The sequence below is a fragment of the Colletotrichum truncatum genome (assembly GCF_014235925.2).
Source record: "Colletotrichum truncatum strain CMES1059 chromosome Unknown Contig_0007, whole genome shotgun sequence".
Lineage (NCBI taxonomy): Eukaryota > Fungi > Ascomycota > Sordariomycetes > Glomerellales > Glomerellaceae > Colletotrichum > Colletotrichum truncatum.
The window spans coordinates 3,740,289-3,760,360 of record NW_027222404.1 but is presented as its reverse complement, the minus strand read 5'-3'; the positions used below and the strand labels follow the sequence as shown (position 1 = coordinate 3,760,360).

Below are 20,072 nucleotides of genomic sequence, written 5' to 3'. Positions count from 1 at the left end.
AATGTGTTCATCATCCACTAGCGAGCCCCAGTTCTGGCATTGGCCATACGGCAAAAGCTCCAGCTGTCTATAGGATATAAAATGCCACTGCTGGGAAGGATGTTGCTGGCTGCGTTGTCAGTAATCACTGTGTAGGTGTTGAAGAATTTGGCGTCTGCAGTGGGGACGAGTTGGATTTCTCAACAGAGAAGTTGTGATGGTGCCTTATGGATACTAGACATCGTGTATAGCAGTAACAATCTGTTAAACTCGGGTGTGTACATCGTGTCTGAGTTCTACCTCGGCTTAAAGTATACGAGAAAGAAAAGTCTTACATAACGTCCCACACCCACTTCTGGGCACCCCCCACATTTGGGCACCCCATTTACACCAAAAACGCCGTTTTTCGAAATTCTATATTAAACTAACTACTATACTTACTAAGAAAAGAAAATATATATAAACTATGTTAAGTATAATTATAGCCATCTAATTTTTTATAAAGGTTTAAATATAATAATAGTTATAATATAGAAGTTTAAAACTAAAAGCTTTAAAATGTTAGTAGATACTAGTAACTTACTAGTATTCCTTAACATTAGAAAAATATATTTGCGCTTATATATACTTATTTAAAAAATCTAGGAAATTAATATTTATACTTATTAAAAGTATATAATTATATCTAAAAGAGATTTAAAAGTATTACTTTAGTAAATATAGTATAATTAAGGGTTAAAATTCTATAATAGAAACTTTTCTTAAGGGAAATTTTAAAATATTATTCTAAGCTTAAAGAATTTTTTACTAAGTATAAGAATATATAAATCTACTATATCTTACTTAAAAATTCTAATCATATTAGTTAAATATCTCTACCTATTTTATATATTAAGATATAGGCTAGGTAAATTAGTATTATAAATGTTAAACCTTGAATTTATAATACTTATTATCAATAATACTAGTATATAGCTACTTAAGTATTATAATTAAGTCTTAATCTATTTAACATATATTTATTCTCTTTAATAAGTAAAGTATTTAGTTTAATATAGAATTTCGAAAAACGGCGTTTTTGGTGTAAATGGGGTGCCCAGAAGTGGGTGTGGGACGTTATATATATATATAGGATATATAGAAAATCTGTCGTGATGGCCATATAGCCCACAGTAACCATCTGGTAACTCTGGGTCCACTTTTACCACCACAAAATCACAGGTTACTTCTAGATAGAAGAACTATCTTATAGGTTATGTAGAAGGAAAATAATATAATAAGTATCTAGCTAAGATAATAAGCATTTATCATATAAAGTAAGCGCTCCTCCAGGTCTACCTTATAATTACTAGGACTTATATATAGATTAGGACTTAAGTACTGTAATGGTTCGGACCCCTGTGGGGCAAATATGACAGCAAACATAACTGACCATTGAGCCAAACGGCCCAACTATGCTACTTCGCAAAAGGTACGTAACACCAAGCTGCGAGCTTGTGGTTCTGCAAAGCTCATGCCATATAACCGGGCATAGCCCGTAACAAATACTTCCTCAAGCCCTCTTAAATAGTTCTTTAATGATTAACTTATAATTTATCTTTAAATAACCTTTAGCTTAGGTTATAGTTTATAATATTACTACTTCGTTACCTAGTACAAGACTAATTACCTTACCCTGAATCTCGATCTACGGAACCTACTATCTTAGTAAAATGACTTTGTTAACTTATTAGTCTTATGACCTTAACTTCTATTAGTAGAAACCCTACTATTGCGGCGGGAATGGGATCACTGTCAATTTCTACTGAATGCCGACACCATATCGTTGCATACAGATTATCAAACACTGAATGCAACGACATAGCCCAATGGAACAGAGCGAGACTGACATGACAGCTTAAAACATTATGTGCGTTCAACAATTACAAAACAAGTCGCTTCACAGCATAGGATGAGAGACTTTCGCTCTGATTGCAATTCCATTACTCGGCGCCATGCTTGGGAGGTAATCTGTTTCCGCGAATGTCATCGCAAGGAACGCCGCGCATAATGCGCGCATTGTTGAATTTTTCCAACCATCGCAGCAATCTTGGGGATTTTCTGAGGGTCTAGAACGGCTTTATGATATCTTATTTGGTCCTAATATACCTTTTGAAAATAAAAACTGTAGCGCATCTTAAGCAAACTCCAAACGTGGATGGTTTCGGGACCGTTGCGTACGCCGATCTTCGGTAGTGGCCCGGCACGTTAGCCGGCACCGAAGCAAGCGGGCAGACACATTCGGGACGGATGGGAATCCATGGGCTTAACATCAAATGGCAAGCTATAATACGTACAAAGAAAAAGTCAATCGACAGCTAGCTGGCAGGGCCTTAACTTGCCGGGCTAATACACAGGTTATAAAGATCAAGGCAAGCTTAGCGGTACGTGTGCCCTGTGACTATTCTGCGGACTACTGTACAAATGTCAAGGTTGATTCCCAGTTTCTTTCCAACTGCACTAAGTAGAGCCGACGAGAAGAAACGTTATATTACTTGTCACCTATTCGCTCAGTTCTACTCCGGTTGGAAAGCGATGCATTCGCAATTGATAGACAGCAACAGTGTCTCAACAACCTTTGCAGTGGTCTCAAAACCCGCCCCTGATCGCCATTATCTGAGGCAGAGTGAGCTTTTCTTGGTTGATTTGGGCCCATTTTGAGAGAGATTTTGGCACGAGTAAGTCGGCTGGGTATTCAATCGCTTTTTTGGGCAAGTTACCTTTTGCGGTTTCGCCGTTGCTATCATTTCGCGCCTCAGCTTCCTCAAGACTGCTTCATCTCATGTCATGCCGTCTGATTATTGCGAGGACGTCCTTGTCCGCCCCACGCGACGCAGATCATATGGTCCAATCATCGCGTTAAGTTGCTGCCCTTTGCCGTGTTTGCCTGAATTTTCAAGGTCCAACCTCAAACACTGCCGTCTGAACTTGTCGTCCCCCCAGTTCCTGAGGACTCTGTGGCGATCGTCCCACGCCTCAGAGCAGCCTGAGCTCGTTGATCTTTGGTATCTTGTCGGCTACGCATACAAAAGGCGGCCGCATCGCTTTCGACTTGGCAGAAAGTTCGATCCAATTCATCCTATAAGTCGTTCATTGTTGAGTTGAGCTCAAACTCTATCCGATCTACTGTCTCTTGTTTTTATCATTCATACCCACGTGTCAGTCTCTTCAATCTACTACTGTTTTCACGCCTTGGCATTCTTTCAACCAACCCACAGACCTTCATCCGAAGCTACTTCGTTCTGTCATCCATTCTTTGCTCCAAAATGCAGGCCAAAATTACCCTTATTGCGCTTCTCGGTGCCATCGGCGCTTCAGCTGCTACCATCAAGCGGCAAAACAACGGTGGAGGCGGCGCTGCCGATTTTGGCAAATGTACCCCCACGATGGACTTTCAACTTGGCCGTGCCGGACGCAAGGCCGACCAAGGCACTTTCCTACCTACCGACCCTCTCGTTGCAAAGGGCCAGCAGGATGCTTTAAATCCTGGCATCATCGCCAACCGTATCTGTGATCAGCTCACAAACGTTTGCGAGGCGAACCAGGCGGCCAAGGACCAATGTCAACAGGCCAAGTCTCAGCTTCAGGCCGCCGGAACCAAGGATGCGTCAGCTGCGACAACTTTCAACCAAGCTCTTGGATTCAACTAAGCAGTTACGGCTGATCTGGGGCTCAGAGGCTGGCTGGCACCAGGCTTGGGCACTGAAGGCAGAATTGCCTATGATTTATGGCCATTGGTCGTAGAAGTGGTTCGCTCCGAGTCGATGGCTCGAGCTAGGGACGCATTATGATACAACTGTTAACACTATAATGTGAAGTAGTGACAATGAAAAAAAATCATAACTAAAAGCCTACAATCCGTGACGATTTACTCCTTCAAACAGTGCATCATTTCGCTCACATGAAGTTCATTTTATCGCGCCAACGAAGTATGAGGAACCTTCACGCTGACGGAATATTGCGGTCTCTAGTGGTCATACTGGTCGGAATACCCTTCAGATTAAACTTACAGGCTACGGTCTCGTTCGGTTTTGCAAGGGGGTTTATGGAAAAAGCGTTAGGAGCACCGCGGAAACTGACCCACACCATCGTTCTTGAACTTCCCGTAAGAACCCCGAGAAACCACTTGTAGGTACGTATGGTCTTTACTATACGCATTATCTTAACAGCTGCCTGTCATGCGTAAGGGGCACAGGAAAGCACACTCTAGCTGGGTTTCTCCGAGTCGGACTCACCACACACACTGAACAGCACAGCGTGACCAATCATCTCCCACTGCACAGGATCTATACTTTCCTCATCCTGAATGGCAATGATTCCCGCCGCCCATGATCTTGTGGTGCACTTCATTTATTGCCTGCCAAAATCCATTCATGCGCAAGCTGGCCATCAAGGGCAAGTCCACGGCTTTATCTGCCAAAGCTGTAGCTAAATAAGAGATGAGTGAGTCGAATTTGAAAGGAATCAAGAAGCGTGTAGTTCTCTGTTAGTACATGCTAACTCTGCTATAGATTGAGCCACCTATACATGCTTCATATAATATAGCCCCTTCTCGGCAATCCTCAACAGTGTTCATCTGATTGATGACTGGTTCTGCAGAAGTACATTAAGTTTGATAATTTGCACTAAAAACCCCCCATGAAGAACCTCCATTAAGCTAGTAATGTTGCGGGGCAAAATAAGTCTTATGTTATGCGAGTTGGGACAGCCCTCTCTCTACATGCAAAAGCTTATACGTTCAGTGACGAGCTCCCTGGAAGTGTTTATTCATGCAACAGCAAAATCCTGGCAGCAGCAACGCGATGTGTATAAGAAGAGGTTTAGAATGACGACTGGTCTTGCAGAAGGAGTATTACTGGAATGGCTCAGCTGACTTCTTCATAATGCTCCCTACGGTGCATCTTGACCAACATCATGCTGGCTATTAGGAAAGAATCAAGGAAACAATAAATTTTATGACACAATGATGGCAAGTGTACATGATAGTTGCCACGGATTATGGCTTTTTTACCGTCCCAATGAATGTAGTCACACGATTAAAACCACGGGGAGTACGAAAATTTACTGGTAACGTGTCATTATAGCCATATTAACAGACTCGGCAGTCTAGATTGATGGGTGCGCAGTTCTTCTCTAAATTTGCCCTTACATACCTTCGCATCATCAATCACAACCATCATGCCATGCACTAAAATGTAGCTCAGCGCTTCTCGATAAAAGTTGAAAACGACCGCTCTGGAATCTTGAATATATTTTATTGTGTAAGATCGTTTTGTCCAGACTATGGCGGTTGTTGTAAGTTGGCTTAGTTGTACGTTGCACGCACGCAAGATGAGGTAGATAGATGATCGCCTTGTGTACAGCCAATTTGTACGCATGGTATGGTGAGCTTGAGCGACAGGATCCGATCATCATGAAACAGAAGCTTAGGCCGTTGTATTTGAAAGTTCCTCAAGACTCACACATGCAGCACTCGGTCTCAAGCAGCGAGTAAAGTGGACGCATAAGGAAGTCGGCGCGAGGGACTCAGAGATGGAAACAATTATGACAAATTCAGACACAGTACTTCCGCAGTTGAACAGAACATACCAAAATTTTCCCTTAAATAGCTAAGTTTTGTATTTCATGAAAAGCGAGCGAAGCAGAATTGCGTTGTTAAAATCTTGTGGTATGGTTATTCGTTATCGTCATCAGTGCAGGCTTACCGACTAATCAATCTGTGAATAAGCGATCACTGCCATATTTTATTAGTAGAACTATAATTTGAGCTAGTTTTGGAGTTGTCGAGAGTGTCTTAACAGGTTCGGTGAATATAAGGCGAGTTCCGGCATTCGGTTCTTTCCAAAGTGCCGAAGCCGATGATGCTCCGAGTCAGCCTTATTAACTATGATGTGTCGTCCCGACCTAGCCGAATCTTAATCTCTCTTGTTCGATTTACTATAAAAGGTAAGAGGAGCGTAGCGTTGGCATCAGATAGTTCGTAAACCACTCCGAATTGACGTTCATCCTGCGCCCATTTACTTCTGTTTACCCGGAGCCTTCGCGTCTAATTGTCGCAATGTTGCCGTCTTCTATCCTTGCTATCGCTCTTTTCGGCACTAGGTAACCCCAACAAAGTCCATTTTGTTCGTTGTTATTCGGGATTTGAACTGACTACCGAATCTTTGTCTACAGCTCATTTGCCGCGCGCGTGTTCTGTACCGATGCTGAACATCCATCAGACGCCAACCCCCATCAGTCACTCACGAGGAGTTGCTGTGGAAGTAATTCATTCTCGTCACAAACCGTATGAACCCGGATCTTTCACAATGCTCCCAATACTTTCTAATATGGTTCTTACCGTGTTCACAGAAACTTTGTGATACAGGCAGTAAATCGACCAACTCTTTCTGTAGCTGCTGCAATGGCAGCCAAACGGGTTGCGTCCATGTTGGATAATTACTAACAGATACCGGGCATTTCATATTAAAAATCATTTACGTTGTTACATTGTCAGTTCATTGAGAAAAAAATCAAATGCATTCAAAAACACTTTTGCGGGCTTGCCAGCTTCCGGAGTACTAGCGGCACCTCTGTGGTTATATCCCCATGCTGACGGAATGAGGAAAAGGGGGGTAGTAGTGTTAAATGCGGCATTGAAGATAAACAGAAGTGGATTTTCTTTTCTTTGCTTTCCCCCAGTAAGTGGCACTCAAAAATTGCCTGGTATCTTACAATGGCGTGGTCAAGACAAAGTTTAGAAACAATATTTACTACATAGCGCCTATGAAGTTCAAACGCTACATCTTAGAATAGGAAGCTCCGTAGAAGGTCTATAAATTCCAAAGAAGAATGGTTTATATAACAGCTACCTTTTATCTATTCGACGCTCCTACCAGCTCTGGATCTAGCCTTCTAAAGAATGAGACTTGCTTATCTTCTTATATCCAGCTTTCCCCCTACCACATTCAGTCTAAATACTGGGTAGCTATAAGTATCTACATTATATATTAAACCAATAGAAGTGCCACCTTAATCTGCACCATTCTCCCCCGAGATGGCCTTCTTCGCTTATAGATTTAGCTCCGAATATCCCGCATCTACGTGATCCATGGCATACAGTGCGCTGCAGACCTGATCATAGACCTTTCCCTCCTCCTCGACTTCAAGGTTCGGGATGCCCTTGAGCTTAATATCGAGCAACCTTGCCCGCCAAGTATCCCATTTCTGGGGGTTCCATTTGTCAATATTGACATCGGCGAGACTTTGGCGGATCCTACCCGCCGCATGGGTGATCCAGAGAGCAGCTACCAGGACCCTGGTTCCTGTGACAAGAGGTTGCGCAGCTGGATCCTTTTCCAGGCCGAGAGGAACATCCGTGCATGGGTATTTGAAGCCATCCTCATAGTGATCGTAGAGTCCGGCGGCGGTACATCTTGCAAGGAAAGCAGAAAAGTCGACCCAGATATCGCATTGCGCCTGCAAGACTTGTTGTGTCTCGTAGTCTTTGATAGTCGGTGGATCCTCCGCTGCAAATTGTCAGTCTGGATCATAACACGATCGAAAGGAGAGTCGTTACGGATAAATCCATTCCATCTGTCCTTCGTGGTACTGCCGAAGAAGGGGTCGTCAAAAAAAGCCGTATGAGTCCTCTGCATCCATTACTAGTCAATAAATCCTCATCAATTTCAAAAATGAAGACTGAGGCAACAAGCCGACTGACCCCCGAGATTGTGAATTGGACTGGTTTACTCGTCTTCCGCAGTTCCTGTAATAGGAGAACCAGTAGGTCTTGCTGGTAGTCTTCGTAGTTGACCAGCTTGGCAGCACCCAGAATGAGCTCATAGAAGCTGCTCAGATAACTGCCCATGCTCTTGTCATCTTGAACCCTTTCCATGGGGATCGAAGGGAGATACAGCTCCATATAGTCTGACCGGATGAGCTCTGCAGCTCGTTTCGCTGCATCAACAGCTTCCCCTTGTTTTGAAGAGAGGAGAGCCTGGATTATCGCAGGAAGGTGAGATTGAAACCCTTCTTCCTTGTTGTGAATAGCCTTTTCGTCGAGGTACAGGTCCCACGGCTCTGTACCGACGAAATGGTCGGGTGCTTGCTTTGGCGGCGTCTCCATCACGGAGGCGTAATGGATACTCTACGCGTGTTGGCAATCCAGACTCTCAATCAGCGAGGAAATCAGATGAACAAAGTACCGAATGGCAGTCGTCGCCTTAAGTTTGAGATGGGTTAATGTCAGAGCAAGCCGGCCTTGCGATCAGGCTGCGTGAGCGTGGCTACGCTCCAGACTTTCATCCGCCAGCCAGGGAACTATTAAAATGTGGGGGAATGGGTCCGCTGATCGAGGGGTTGTTGCGCGGCAATGCAGCGTCTCTCCACCGCCTGTTGGTCGGCTGCGAGATGCTTTTTGTAGATTCCTACCGCGCGATTCCTCTGTGAGCTTATCGAGATTGCATTTACCAACGTCCATGTGCCGCGTGCTTTCCGTCTTCTAGCCTGTTTTCGATTATTGAATCATTGGACCTTTTTGCCAGTCTATTTCAAGAAACTTATCTTACGCAGAGACTGCGTGACAGTAACATATTTGACAGGCGCGCTACCTCACCCACCAACATTGGCTTTGATGGGAAGTGGCAGCTCCAAATCATCGAATCCTCAGAGAAGGAATACGGACGGTACATAGAATGATCTGCTATGGCTCTTGTATTCCTTAAGCCGCGTCCATACTTATATCATTTGTATGTATGTACTAGAGTCCCATGCGAGCCGTTTTGCGGGACTCTAGCACGGCAGCGGGAGGATCAACATTGGTAGGAGCCCTGCAGCATCCGCCAGGTAACATGAGGGCATTTGAGAGAACACTGTTAGACGCGAACACATTCATTGAATAAGTAGTCTAAGATGTATCGCGGTATACGGTTAATTTTGTTGAGTCTATGTTGATAAAAGAGCGCCACATAATAAAACATTGAGTATGAGACAATTTTAAGAAAGTTGTGAAATGCACATCAAATCATTAAGTCCCCCCCCCCCCCCCCCCCCCCCCTTCTGCCACCTAGTTATCCCCCCTCGCCGGCTACAACACAATGGGGACGTCCAGCTCGCAGAACGCATCGCCCGCAGGCAGCGTCCCGTTGATGTAGTACTGAGACGTCGCCTCAGCGGCACACTTTGACGTGCCAACGGAAGCGTGCTGCATTTTTTTTTAATACCAAAAGTCAGTTTTCGCTCTCACAACTCGCGACAAAAAAACATCCAACAAGAGGAGTGACTTACACCGTAGCCGTTGACGTGGAGCACAGCGCTACCCTCGAACGCTTCGCTCATGTTCCTGGCCGAGACAAGCGGGGTAAAGGCGTCGGCCGTGTTTCCGATAAACAGGATGGGGTGGCGCGTCTTCACCGCAAAGTCCCCAGAGTACTGCTCCTTGGCATTCAGCTTCCACTGGGCGCAAGCCATCTCGACCGTGGTCTGCACGTCTCCAAAGATTCTGCTGACGCCGTACTGCCTGTTCATGATCGGCAAGAACTCGTCGATGGTTTCCACCCTCGCGATCTTGTCGCCGCACTTGATGGTCAGCTGAGCGTCGACAGTGGCGCCGAGGGAGGCATATGATGCCCCCAAAGCAGTCCAGATGCGGTAGAAGACGGCGTAGTCGGCCGACATCAGAGCGTTGAGGCCGGCGTCTACGAGCGGCCGGGGCTGTAGAGCGAGGCCATGATTCCCGTCTTTACGATGCTGTAGTCTATCAGGGTGCCGTTGAATGGGATAGGGTTGACGTTGAGGTCGTCAATGAGGGCGTAAGCTGCCTCTTCCAGCTCGGCTGCGGTCATGTTCCTCTGGGCGAGGAGGCACTCGGATGGCTTTGCGACGCAAGATTTGAAGATGGCGCTGAAGGCCTTATCAGAGTCGGCCCATTGTTCGTCATCCCTTTGGAAGAGTCAGTCTAGTCAGTTCACTGGGTTATTTGCGGACGAGAGAAATTGTGCTTACTGGGCGTGGTAGTACTCATGACCATTGAGGTTTCCATCGAGAACCATCCTGTCGATTCTCTCCGGGAACATGGCAGCGGCGGTTTGACCCAGAAGAGTTCCGTACGATCCTCCTTAAGATGAAAGTCAGCACAGGTTGAAATGGGAAGCAGAAGAAGAGCAAGGCGACATACCCCAGTATCTCAAAAGGCCATCTTCACCAAGAGCATCGACAATCTGCATCATGTCCCGTGCAACAAAAGCAGTGCCGTACACTCCCCCGAGCTCCTTGTTCTTCTCGTAGCACTTGTCGACGTAGAGCTTGGTTGCCGCCCATAGTCTGCTGGGCGTGGAATCTGTTGATTTTGCCCAAAAGTATGGAGCAGCCAAGGAAGACCAGGCCTTTGGGTTATTAAGAATGACGGCGTTCCTCTCCGCTTCGTTCTCGAAACATGAGATTGGGATTGTGTTGCCGGTTCCGCTGTTGGATGTCAATAAAACCCCTCGAGCGGATGTTAGAGGCGGCAGAGACTTACCGTGGGTCAAACGTAACGAGGTCGTGATATTGACTGGTGGAGCTAATTGGAGTTGTTAATAATGACTCTTCTACGGGATTATGGATATAGTCTATAACTCACTTTCGAATGGACCCAGCGGACTGGACCAGCGAAGGTCTACCGGCGATGCTCGGCCCGCCAAAGTTGAACAAGATGCTTCCCTTGGATGGTTGGCGTGCTGCGGGGATACGTAGAAGTTGAAGCTCGATGGTCTTGCTGGAGTTGGGCTGGGTGTAATCGAGAGGGACCGTCAGGTTGGCGCACTGGATGGGTTCAGTGGTGTTGAACTCCGCACACTCGCTCCAGTTGATTTTGCTTTGGCCTCCCGAGCCTGCTTCGGCAGCTGCCCCATGAAGAAGGAGGCTAGCCTGCAGGAGAGGAATAATCGATAAGCGAGTCATCGGTGGTAAGTTGCAGTAAAAGCGGCAGATAAATGTGTTTGTGCAAAGTGAAATTGAGGGCGGTATCGTAGTTCTTGCTTGCTGTTGAGGGTTGTCAAGTGAAGTGAAGAATAAGGCACAAAAGTTGCCAGCGATCCAGGACCTTTTTATAATACAATTGAATTGATATCTCTATTCATTTTAAAGCTCGTCTTCTGACATATTTGATCATAGTCCCGCACCCTTTGGGGCTGTAATTCGCGTTCATTCCTTGGTGGTTGATGCCTACTAACAAATGAGTATGGACATTTACAACTGCGCCATTGCAATCAACGAGTGCTGCAGGAGGTCTGTAGTCTTAATAACCCTTTAGGGATATTGATCAGCAGGGCTGTGCTGCCTGGTAATTGCGGGCTCAGTATGCTTCGTATACAGCCAATTGCCTAATCGGGAATGCCGGGGCTCATCTGCCGGGAATTAAATCCCAATCCTCGCCCTAACTGGCTATTGAAAAGCTTAAAGACTACCAATAAACCGTTCAAATGCGCCATAGCCCGTCCTTGGGAATGCAGGTCGCCCTGTTGCCCGACTATATGAAGGGCTTAGAAAGCCTTGCGGCTTTGCGGTATGACGATGGTGTTGGACTCGTAACAGACTCGTCATGCACCAATCTCCTCTAGAAAGGGCCATCTTTCTCCCTCGCAACAGGACGAGTGAGGATGCATCACCATACACCTTATTTCTACCCATGTTCAATAATTCAACCCGGCTAATGCGAGTCATTCGTCGTTATTCTCGAGCGACTTTTTTCTGTTTGTCTATTAAATCCTCCGGTGGTGGGTATGCAAACCGGCCACTCCGTCTCGGCCGGGATTACCAGGTGAAAGGTAGGACAGGCCGGCTGTCAACGAAAGGAACCCAACTCTCAGCCCGCTTATTTACAGGACCAAACTTCGGCACCAGCCTGCCACCAAGCTTGAAAGCTCTCGCAGTCGGTAGCATCCACTCATTCAGCACCCGAGACCCAAGCTGGCGGTCCTCGGCTTTGAGTCGGAATCAGCTTGACATTGCGGGATCCGATGCCGGTCAGAGGGGCACTCTGCACTTTGTCCCAAAGAAAAGGCCCCCACCTCCACACGTTCCGGCAGAACCCGCAGGGTGGGCGAACGATGCACTAACGCATGCAAAGTAGCGCATGCAACGTCCTTCGCAGACACGTCAGAATTCGGGAGAGGTAAGGCAAAGATGCAGCCCTGACAAGGAAGGAAAAAAAAAAAAAAGTCTGGTTTCCAATCAGGTAACGCGGAATGACAACCCGACGGCGCGGAAGGGGAGAACCTTTAACGAACCCGATCTGTTGGATTCCGGTCGGGTAGCTCAACTGTTGGGCACAAAAAGAGAGAGGGGGAAAGATAGTAACGGTAGGAATATGTGGAGAGCGAGAATGTCGGTCTGCAAGAGCATGTCTTGGTTCATTTGAAAACTACTATGTTGACGCCATCACCAAGCCATGTTCTTTTGAGGATAGCAGTGATGGCGGTGGCGGTCAAGGTGCGATCGCATGGAATCGCCATCGATGCCTCAAAATTTTAGATGAACAGATCAACGATCAAATACTCAAGGGTTACTTTAACCTCATTGTATTCAATCTCGCGGGCCCATGTCATGTGGGGAGAGTGAATTCTCACCGCTACTCGACATCGACATAAAGCTCCACTCATACATGCGTTGCCTCGCAACTATCTCATCCTGCTAACCTGTAGCCACGCTGTTCCGCAATAGGAACGAGTCGTGAGAAAAACCTCCACTGTAAAAAAATCAACCCCGAGGTGTCCGATGTGGCAAATGCCATTCGTGACAACGCACAAGCCAGCTCTGCACAAACAGCCGCAGATATACCTGGCAATGACAATAATGATGATGACCATAACCCTCTAGATGCGAATCATGAACGCTATCGCAGGCCGTTGCGATCAATGCAATAACAATTAAGCGAAAGATGGCGCCCAAGGAATGCGTGTTCCTTGGTTCGGCCCCGCTTGTTCCCATGCTGGTTAATGTTTCCCTGTATAACAGCCTGTCTAATGATCCGACTGAAGCATGCAACGCTGATAAAAAAACAAACGCCGGTGTACCCAATGCCAGAGGTAGGACGGGTATTGGAAGAGGTGAGGAAATGAAGTGCATAAGTCGATACATGGTGTCCGAGACGGAGACGATGAGTCGACGTAAAAAGGGTATGGAATTCGAGCGCTTGCGAAGGGTATCGTGGTTGAGGCAGTCTATACCGAATGAAATGATATAGAGAAGGGTGCGCTCAGTGCTTCTTGTCGGAGCCAGTTGCGTGTTGCGCTGACTGGTGGTGGTGATGGTGCTTGTGGGAGGAGTGATGCTTACGGACCTTGGCAATGTTAGTTATAATGTAACTCAGGCAAGCTGGAGTGAGATATAGTGTAACATACCCTCTGGCGACCGCGATGCTCCTCCTCATCCGAAGAGCCGTTGCTGAGACGTCTCCTCTCCTCCTCGTACCAGGTGCTCAAAGATTTGCCGCCGAACATGAGGTCATCATCCTCGATGATGGTGGCTTGAATCCAGCCTTGCGACGCAAGGTCGACTTCTCTAGCGTTGGGGTCCATGCTGTTCACGTTGGGGATAACGTAGTAGTACTGGTCTTGTGCTGATGACATATTGTGTGGAGTTGTGATGGCGGCTCGGGGTGGATTAGGAGGCGGGTTGAAAGAGTTGGAAGATGGGACGGAAGTAGTGGCTCCTTTATGCTTGTTTGTGTTTCCGCAGTGCGCGTCAGGCTTGATTTCGCGTAGATGAGGTGCTTGGTTGGACTGTTTTGAAGAGGCCAGGATGATCGCGGTGGGTGGTTATTTCGAGCGTTTATTGTAACAGGGACCCTTGAGTAGAGGTGTGTGGTACAGGCTGGCCGGCAGGGAGGTCTGGAGCGCCCAAATCGAGATGACGGCGGGAGATGGAGGGGCCTGGACGAGGTGACAAAGAAAGCAAAGACGGGAGGGTGTCGGATATCCAAGGGTCCAAAAAGAGAAGCTTAGGGAAAGCTCTGATTTCTTTGTCTTTGTTATTTGGAAAATCGGCCTGCCGGTAAAGAGGGGGCAGGGCAAGACAGCGCTAGGCGGCTGGCTGGATCGTGGACGGCAGAAGTCGAGAGGTATGAGTGTGTGAGTGAGATGGTGAAGGCTAGATGGCAGTGCCGGCACTAGTCGAAAATGGTTGTTTCTGTTGAGTGGAAATGCGGAAGCGGAGGAGGAAGAGGAAGAAGATATTCGGGAGGAAGCCGTCGTGACGGACGAGATGCGGACGGCGGCTGGGTTAATATGGACGGCGAGAAGTGGGATTTCCAGGTTGTGGATTGTGGGAAGGTGCGCACAAGGCAGGCACAAGGCAGAAGCAGGTGCACTTCCCCCGTATTATTTTCAGGTTGCTCGCGTGGCGGGAAGGTGTCGGGTTGCGAAAGTGCGCAAGGAGGGAAGGAGAGGGAGGGGGGCAGGGGCACAGGGGGTAGGCTTAGGGGTGGGCAAGAGCAGGGGGGGTGCCAGTCCGTGCAGACACACCTTTTAAGAAAGGGCGGACTGAAGAGTGGATTACGGTGGAGACGGATTGGGTGTGGCGTTTTGTGGGCCCCAAAACGGAGAGATGAACGGGACGTGTTCTTGGACGGTCGCTAGCGACTTCCGTATAGGTCACAGAGCGGGAGGCAGTGTCCGTCTGTACCGTAAAACTTGTACTCCGTACGGCGGCAATCAATTAATTTGTGATCCGTAAAAAGCGCCAAATGGTTGACGGATAGACGACAAGCAGACAGATGGCCGACAAAAAAGGTACTATGCAGATGCAGAGGCGCCAGATTTCGGTGACTGACTCTGGTCTGCTGTGTCGTTGTCTCAAAAGACGAAGGGGGAGAAGGAAAAAAAGACCTCACAGAGTCGTCTTTTGCTTGTCAGAAAGGCGGAGAGACAGGGGATCCAAAGAGGCTGACTGAGATGTGTGAGTCTGCAAATGAGATGCAGAATGCTGCCACACCTGGATTGTATTGGCGGATATTGCTGCTGAGGCCGCTATCGATGTTGCCTGTCGACCTGATCTGAGCTGAGAGACGAAAGGACTGGTGTAGAGTCACCGCTTAGGCCCGTCAGGCTGGATGGATGGGATGAGATGGCTGGTTGGGGGCTTTCCGGAACGGGATAGGTACTTGAACGGTACCACCGACTTCGGTCGTGACGATAGCTCCCGCAAGCTTCGGTAAGGCCTAAAGCAATAAAAGTGGCTGTCGAAGCTTTGCTGGGAGCAATGAGCCGAGCTGTCAGCGTGGATAAGAGCAGGCAGGCAAGCCTAAATGGGTTGCGGAATAAGGCTCGTTGTCGGTCTGGACCCTGGGGCTTTCGTGGTCTGAAGGGTCTGGATCGTGTCCGATAACGAGGCAGTTGAGGGGTTTGAGTCTTTTTTTTTTTCTCCCGCTCCTTTCTTTTTTTCTGGCGCTTGAGTGTCTAGCTCTAGCAGCCAAATGAGCAAGCAAATACTCAGCAAGGGGTGATGGTTATCCGTCGAGAAGAATGTCGTGACCAATGTTAGAGGTGACAATAATGTGTAGTACGTATGTGCGAAGACGAAGGGATGTATGGACACATAAACGTGTAGAAGGTGGGTAACTGGACAAATACGAGCTTGTATTTCGGATTTGCTTCGATATTTGTTTTTTCGCGTAATTATCAGCTTCCTTTTTTTCAAGCTTTCTTTCTTTTACTGATGGCTTGCTGCGTGTATAGCTTTACAGCTGTCAAAAAAGGATCAAGAAAGCACAACAAAAAATCGACAAAAAAAAAAGTGAAACTGATTGGGGAATTTGACCGATCACTATCACGACCACTATCGCAAAAAAGGCGGAGCTACGACTCTTTTATTCTAATCTACAGGATTGCAGATCTATGCTTGACGAGCAAGACATGTTGAGCAAACGATGGCAGTATATCAAGGAGGCGAATCGCCAGGAAATGACACGAAAGAACGCGACTGGACACGACACGACAAGATATGATAACATGTCGGACGGTGCGACAGAGGCCATGCCGAAGACTGCAGCACTGATACAGATGGATGCAGCGTCCAAAACCAGGCGGTGGGCGGCGAGTAATGACGCGGGCATCTCGGTGTCATGAAGGGCAAAGCACCGTCGTAACTGTCACTGCTAATGTCACTGTTACAGCGTTTCTTGTCAAATGCTGCTGCGACTGCCGTCAGTGTGTCGATGTCACTGCTCGAAGCCCCCGCAAGAAGGGCATTAATGTACACTGTCGCCCGGCCCAGGTGGCGAGGTACAACCGTCCCGCCGCCCGATGTGCATTCTACCCATGCCACTTCCAGTGCTTACGTCCCGCACTGCCCCAGGTTTTTCCGCCTTGGGCAGTGCCCGTTTGCTTTGGGAAGACCTGTGTCTCCCCCCTCTAGTGTAGCTCCTTAGGCGGGATTCAGGCTTGTGAAGCCCCCAGCAGGACGGGGCAAAATGGGGCAAGGTAGCCAAGGGCCCTGGGCAAAACCCTTGGCAGAAGGAGGAGGCGTAGAACCTAGAGGGAAGAGGAGGCCGCTGTACCGAGCTTGTTGCTCTGCTGTTACCTTGGGGCTCCATAGCTGTTTCTAGTAATTGGCAATTGAAAGCCCATGTACGAAATGCTTGTACTGTTTGACTGCTCCCTCTGGAGGGGCCACAGCTACGGCGCCTCGGGCGGGTTTTTCGGGATTAGCTGGCTGACTGTGCTTCCGTCGACAATTCTAGTAGGTAGGTAGGCATATTAGTAGAACGGTAGATGATGAAATTTGGCCACTGGAAAAGCAGACGGAGCTTCCAGAGTGGACAGAATACGGATTGGATGAGACGGGACGGAACTTGAAAGTACAATATCCGACGGTCCAATACGGTTGAGTCGGCTCCTCCTCGAGCTTTACGGATAGGCACCGGGTACGTACTCCCAGGTTCTGCAAGTTTTCAGTCCCCTTATTGCAGGGCTGCACCAGCAAGTCCCACCAGTGTCTCCATCAAAAAGATGGGGGAGCGACGCACGGCTCATCCTCAGCTTTGACCAATTGATTAGCCCACTTTCGCCGTCTCACTCTCACTTTTTTTTTTTTCAGTTTATCTCCGTTCCTCACCCGCAACTATGGATAATGTTGAATCATTTCTCGCTGCAGCTCTCCATCAAAAAGTGACTTCCAATATAGTCGATCGCCCGTCGTTTTTCTTTTTCTTCCCAGCTCGCAAATCTCACACCCTTTCGCCCTGTTTGAGCGCATCCTCACCAGTTGAGGTGTTCATGTCTTTCAAGAGTCGCCGATCATTACAAGCTTCAGGCCTTGGCTCTACCCTTTTCGTCCACCACACCCTCATTATCATTGAGCCTCGAAAAATCCTGACAACCTGACTCGGGAAACTGATATGGGGAGCGGTGAACCGCCTCTTGTCCTTGTTGCGGAATATGACCGACAAAGGCGTGTCAAAAGTGAGACGGAGGAAGAAACATTCCAAACATCCATAAACACCATCTTCAACTGAACCTTTGCCGTTGGAAACCTTGCTCGTACATTTTTACATTGACTCCTCCGACTTAGGGATACAACAGGAGCACACGACACAGTTATCCGGTAGACAAGCATATGGATGGGAAGGACGGCACAATCTCCCCTCTATTTCAGCCTTGGCTTTGCCCCTTGGTCCGTGGCCTGTGTCGTCAAACTGCTCCTGATCCTGGCCTTGGCGGGCTGTGCAAAATAGGGACAAACCCTGCACTGAGCAACGAGCAACGGACACGATCCGTAATGGGCCCTGAAATATTGAAATGAATATGGAGAACCTCGGATGACGACCATGGAGACATATCAAACTGGAGACCGCCCCGGGGGCATCAAAAACAGTTTGGCGACATGCGCTGATTGTCATTTCGCATTTGCGCGCCATTCGGGGGGCAGACGCGCATCTGCTGCGCGACATCAAAAAGTGAACAAGTAATTCCACCTGCAATCCATCTCAACCCTTACCCCAGTATGCGTACAATAGATCGACGCCTTGGTTTCTTGTGTCGCCATCCTCGCACAAGGGCATCTATCTGGTCGACGTCCTTGGCCGCCCAAGCCGCTGAAGCCACCGACTGTCTCTGTTCCCCGGTCCGCCCTGGTCTCGGCGCCATCTTTTCCCCTCCCTCTCCATTCATGTCGTTTGGCCCCTCAAATTGATATCAAATCATCAGAGCGCCGCGCGCCGAGTACTGTGCAATCGCGATTACAAGAAACATGGGATTCCTATTTGGGGAGACGGGGCCAACACTGAGAATGTCCACCAGTCGCACTAACCCATTTCTAATCTCAGCCCATCCCGCCATTCCGCCCATCTCAAATCTCGCCATGCATGTCAAAGAAGAAAGTCGGGCCATCTTTCGCTGTGCTAGTAGCCTGGTACTAAGTTTCGGTATCTCCTATCCGAGACGGATGGCGGCCTTTTCACCCGTAGGCGTATGCGTTAGACGACATTTATCGTTGTCTCTTGTACTGGACGCTATTCGAATAGTGCGAAATCATTCCGTTATAGTAAGATGTGCCCATTCTCCGTCGTCTTGGGGTTGCCTGTTCCGTCCAGCATAGCCCAAGGCCTATCTCAGAAGTATTGTTACATTTGGGAGCTTATACAGCGGTCGTTGATTCCCGCCAGGCTGGTGGTAGGGTAGGACGACAGCTGGCCGTGCTTTACTCTCTGCCTTAGCTGAGCCTTGCATTTCTTTACAGCCCATTTACACACTATCCGCTACTGTACATCTGGTTTCTGTCACTCAGGTGTCACCCCATCGGGGGCCCGACAAGCAGGGCTGACGGGCGGACGGCATTCAGGTAGCGATGTTAACCTTCAACAATATAGGCTTTCGCAGCCTTCATCTTCGCGTTGGGCCGGTGGAACGAAAGCATATGGTACGACAGATTACGATGCGACCAGTCAGCAGCGCCCCCAAAACTAAATGGCATCACCAGTCCCAATGTGTCATCCTGGGCACGGCCTTGCACGACCCAACATTTGCTCACGTTTCCCACGTTTTTTTTTGTTGTTGGTCGTCGGCGGAGGACACCGCATAATAATTTGGGGAGGTTCCAAGGCTGAATACCACAGAGACGTCTTACGACCAAAGTCACCTAATCGCGCTCCTCGGGGTTGATTCATTTCATCAGATGTTTTGATGTAACCATCACTTCTCAAAAAACCCCACCCCTCCTCACCATTTGCGTGCAGTGTCGCAATCAACGGTAGCCGCGGGGGTTGTCTTTTGCCATGGGCCTATTTGCCCACCATCCAAACATCCCGATACTGCACCTCCTGCCCGAATAGGTCAGCAGGCGAGCATCGCGACAATATTACGGCAGCACCGCCCGCCCGCTGACCTAGACTTTTGTAACGGTCCGACAACCGCATGCCAACCTCGTGACCTTGCGCGCCGGCCAAGTCAGCCGCGAATTCTTTTTAAAACCGTCCAACCACACTCCGCAGCTGCAATACCTTCACGGAGCAAAGGTCAAAGATGTACCGGCGTGCTCAAAACGGTACGGGGCATGTTGGTTCGGCCACGCAGAAAGGCGATGGCTCGGCCGTGAAACGCCGGCCCGTCATGGAATCACCAGCCTCCGCCGGACAAAGGACGCGCGCGTATCGTTGCTGTATCAGGGCTAAACTGGACGGACTAATCTCACAAAACCGCTCGTCTCAACAACATCGCCAACCCGCCCTTGTGGCTGGTGCTTATGCTTACTGGAGATAAGTACTTCACTGCAACACGTCGTGCGTCCGTCACCCCCCCCAAAAGTCCCCAAGAACGGGATAGATCAGGTGTGCGGGTTACAGTGGGTTCCGTACATCAGGGTCTTTATGTGGCCGGGCGATCGATCGCTTACTTTCCCCCGCCTTTTCGGAGGGGACCTTGCACCGAAGGAGGAGGGGGTTTAGTTCAAGGTGCTGCGGGAGCATCTCACAGTAACACAAGTGAGCCTGGAGAACGATAACCCGTATTGACCGTAATGGAGGGGGGCGTGCTCGGTGTGTTCGGCGCCATTTCACCGCTTAGCGTGCCTCCCCCTCCGGTCAGTATTCGTAGTTTATC

General features: G+C 48.5%; 4 protein-coding genes across 4 annotated transcripts; 1 reads left to right on the top strand and 3 right to left on the bottom strand.

Annotated features, from left to right (window-relative positions):
* Window positions 1-3,284: 3,284 nt before the first annotated feature.
* On the top strand, window positions 3,285-3,668 carry CTRU02_211437 (uncharacterized protein; the record flags this gene model as incomplete). The annotated part of the gene is made up of 1 exon (XM_036720460.1): window positions 3,285-3,668. The coding sequence occupies one exon, from the start codon at window positions 3,285-3,287 to the stop codon at window positions 3,666-3,668; it is 384 nt and encodes a 127-aa protein (XP_036588203.1).
* A 3,400-nt stretch (window positions 3,669-7,068) lies between these two features.
* On the bottom strand, window positions 7,069-8,125 carry CTRU02_211436 (uncharacterized protein; the record flags this gene model as incomplete). Its single annotated transcript, XM_070205634.1, has 2 exons — window positions 7,069-7,526; window positions 7,750-8,125. 2 exons carry the CDS (start codon window positions 8,123-8,125, stop codon window positions 7,069-7,071), a joined length of 834 nt encoding a protein of 277 aa, XP_070060877.1.
* A 960-nt stretch (window positions 8,126-9,085) lies between these two features.
* Window positions 9,086-10,938, bottom strand: CTRU02_211435 (nedd8-like protein; the record flags this gene model as incomplete). Its single annotated transcript, XM_070205633.1, has 7 exons — window positions 9,086-9,202; window positions 9,286-9,711; window positions 9,789-9,939; window positions 10,003-10,114; window positions 10,175-10,461; window positions 10,517-10,558; window positions 10,619-10,938. The coding sequence occupies 7 exons, from the start codon at window positions 10,936-10,938 to the stop codon at window positions 9,086-9,088; spliced, it is 1,455 nt and encodes a 484-aa protein (XP_070060876.1).
* A 2,296-nt stretch (window positions 10,939-13,234) lies between these two features.
* Window positions 13,235-13,607, bottom strand: CTRU02_211434 (uncharacterized protein; the record flags this gene model as incomplete). Its single annotated transcript, XM_036720455.1, has 2 exons — window positions 13,235-13,318; window positions 13,380-13,607. The coding sequence occupies 2 exons, from the start codon at window positions 13,605-13,607 to the stop codon at window positions 13,235-13,237; spliced, it is 312 nt and encodes a 103-aa protein (XP_036588198.1).
* Between the last annotated feature and the right edge of the window lie 6,465 nt (window positions 13,608-20,072).